Below are 2986 nucleotides of genomic sequence, written 5' to 3'. Positions count from 1 at the left end.
TCATTCCCATCCCTACCTGGGCTTAAATATAGTAACGCGCCGATCTTTGGCGATATGTCAATCTCCGGCAAACATCTGCGGATCTACACTATCATCTTCGACAATGGGAATCCGGGCGAGGTTGGCCCGTTGGTGTATGCGCAGAACCTGTCTCGGTATGGAAGTGTGTGGAAATCGGTAATAACCAAGAGAGAAGATGCTGCGGTGCTGCTAAGTGACGGGGATATGGTGGAACTGAGCCAGTTCACTTCCCTCACGTTTCGTGCAAGGGAGGCACCACAGGTGGTGGTATTTAGTGAGGCTCAAAGAAGGGAGATGAAGGTTTTTGCTTCCCTTCCCCCTTTTCTACCCTCCACCCTTAATTGGCCACACCCTGGATGGTCATATGGCTTGTAACAACCAATGGAGAGAACTAATGAAAAAAAAAAAAAAAAAACATATAATAAAATATAGCGGTTCAAAGACAGATACATAATCTCGAATAGGCTTCTGGGGTGTGGTGCGTATGGAAAAGTCTACATGGCTGTGAGCATAAAATACCGGAAGCAACTTGCCTGCAAAATCATCGACATTGGCGGCTTGAAAAAACGGCTCTACTGTATTAAATTGCGGAAGCATACTGAATTGCGCGCCCCACGTCCTGCAGCTGAGGTTGATGTCGAAGAGGAGATGGAGAAAGTCAAATACTGGGCTGATAGGAGACGTGAGACCTTGGGCATCGAGGCGAAACTTGAAATTTATCAGCGGGAAGTGGATATCTTGAAAGATCTTGACCACGTATGCACTCTTCCCATTGATTCCTGGCAATTGCTTTGACAATCCCACACTTCAAAACTGATCAGGCAAATAGCCGAATATCGTAAAACTGGAGCAAGTGATCATGGGTGAGAAAACTGTGTATGTTTGAACTTCTTCTAAGGCTGTGAAGGTGAGAGAAAAGGCTGCGTGATGCTGACTTCCTAAAACAAAAAACAGTTATATCTTCCAGGAACTGGTTACCGCAGGAGACCTATTTTCGTTTCTCGAGTACAAAAAATTTAACCTCTCTGATTCGGAGGCGGCGGTAATAGTGCGCCAAGTCGCAGTCGCCATAAGCTATCTTCACGGTAAAAACATTGTGCATCGTGACATCAAGCCTGATAACGTCTTGATGACATCGCTTTCGGACGGTGCGCGTGTTGTCCTGACAGATTTTGGCTGTGCACGGCGCCTTGAGAAGGAGAGCAGCCGGATGAAGACTTCAATCGGGACACTTGAATATACTGCACCGTGAGTGTATATCGATGCCCCTGGCATACGTGATATATGAAGTGTGAGAAATCATTAATTTTTACTTACATACATCCCCCCGCAAACCAGTGAGGTACCTCAATCAGAGCCCCCCTGCAAAGGAAAAGGATACACAAAGGCCGTGGATATGTGGTCGTTAGGCTGTCTCACAGTCGTCCTCCTAACGGGCGGGTCACCTTTCACCGATCCCGATACAGGCCAGTATTGCCAAAAGATGGCCCGAAACTGCGACCTCCGCAGCCTCGAGCAGGAAAAAGATTGGCAACGCGTCGGCCTTCGCGCGAAGAGTTTCGTCCGCAAACTCCTCGTCCTCGACGAAAATGTGCGCATGACGGCCGACCAAGCCGTTTCACACAAGTGGTTCACAAACCCAGCGTATAAGCGGGAGTTTGAGGACTTGTCGAGGCGAGCTGCGATGCAATGGAGGCCAAAAGAGCGCCAGGTCATATCCAAGGAGGATATCGATGATCACGCGAGCAGGAACAGCCTCACGTTTTGGAAAAAGTCGGACGACACACCTCTGGAATGGCCGTATAAACCGTATCCGTACCAGGTTCATGAAATTCTTTACTCGCAGCAGTACCCAGCGAAAGAGCAGGGGAGGGAGGCGTTGCGGTGTGTAGATATAAAAAAAGAACGGAGGATTTATCCCTGTGGTGATATTCGGCCACAGGCGCCGCAGCGTGTCGGTTCAATTACATTTTCGCAGATGGAAATGGCTGATACCCATCGTATCTCAACGCCAACTTCCTCATCTTCAGAGATGGGAGAAAAAGATGTGAATGGAGTTTGGGGGGGGGCCGGGACCGGGACCGGGGCAGGGGAAGTGGGTGCAAATGCAAAAGAAGCGCAAGCGATGGACTCTACAACGTTGAAGAAATGCATCTCCAATCCTCCAAGTCGCAATTACGATGATAACGGCAATGACGCCGTGGAAGAAATAGATGGATCCCGCCTGCGCATGCCTTTCAGCCCAAATGCATGGATCGAAGAACCCAAACAACCCTCCGAGCCCGAGCAGCAGCAGCAGCAGCAGCAGAAACACAAGCAGCGACAATACCACCAACTACCAGAACCCATCTCAGTCCTAACTCGCAGCACAAAGACGACGGAGTCACAACCACACCCACCCCTTCCACAGTCGGCGCATACACTGTACTTCCAGCCATTGAAAACGGGACCCAACGGCTTCACGCCCACCCGCATGCCTATGCCCATCACTCACAACCATCCAAACGACAACCGGAGACCGGTGACCAGGGGCATGAAACCCCCAGATCAGAAGGTGCGCACTTTCGTGAGCCTCGCGCGGGAAATCCGCTTTAGCGAGATTTCTTCTGGGGGAAGCGGGAAGGTTACCACGCCTGCTCTGGATGGGAATAACAGTGGAGGTGGCGATGGTGATGTTGATGGGTGTGGCGATGATTATTATAAGAAAAGTCGATCCTCTTCGTCACCTCCGCGGCCGCGGCAGCGTAGTCCGAGGAAGCGGAATGGGGGCAAACGAAGCATATATGACTTCCTAGAGGATAGCGGAAGCGGAGGCGGAGCAGGGGAAGGAGAGAGGACGAGGTGTACGAGGAGATCGATGATCAGATTTCAGCAGAAGAAAGGGTTGTGTATGGGGGAGTGGTGACGGAGACAGGCGCTCGTACTGCTCTGATGGGTGGGTCAAGTACTTCTTTTTTTTTTTTTT

At 50.4% G+C, this 2986-nt stretch overlaps 1 protein-coding gene across 1 annotated transcript; it reads left to right on the top strand.

Moving 5' to 3' along the window:
* Positions 1-54: 54 nt before the first annotated feature.
* Positions 55-2926, top strand: HCAG_02982 (predicted protein; the record flags this gene model as incomplete). Its single annotated transcript, XM_001542761.1, has 5 exons — positions 55-288; positions 454-777; positions 851-897; positions 976-1269; positions 1360-2926. 5 exons carry the CDS (start codon positions 55-57, stop codon positions 2924-2926), a joined length of 2466 nt encoding a protein of 821 aa, XP_001542811.1.
* Positions 2927-2986: the final 60 nt, after the last annotated feature.

The sequence above is a fragment of the Histoplasma capsulatum genome, genomic scaffold, assembly GCF_000149585.1.
Source record: "Histoplasma capsulatum NAm1 scaffold_2 genomic scaffold, whole genome shotgun sequence".
In the NCBI taxonomy this organism is placed as follows: Eukaryota; Fungi; Ascomycota; class Eurotiomycetes; order Onygenales; family Ajellomycetaceae; genus Histoplasma; species Histoplasma mississippiense.
Note: the sequence above shows the minus strand (reverse complement) of the source record. Positions and strands in the feature narration are given on the sequence as shown.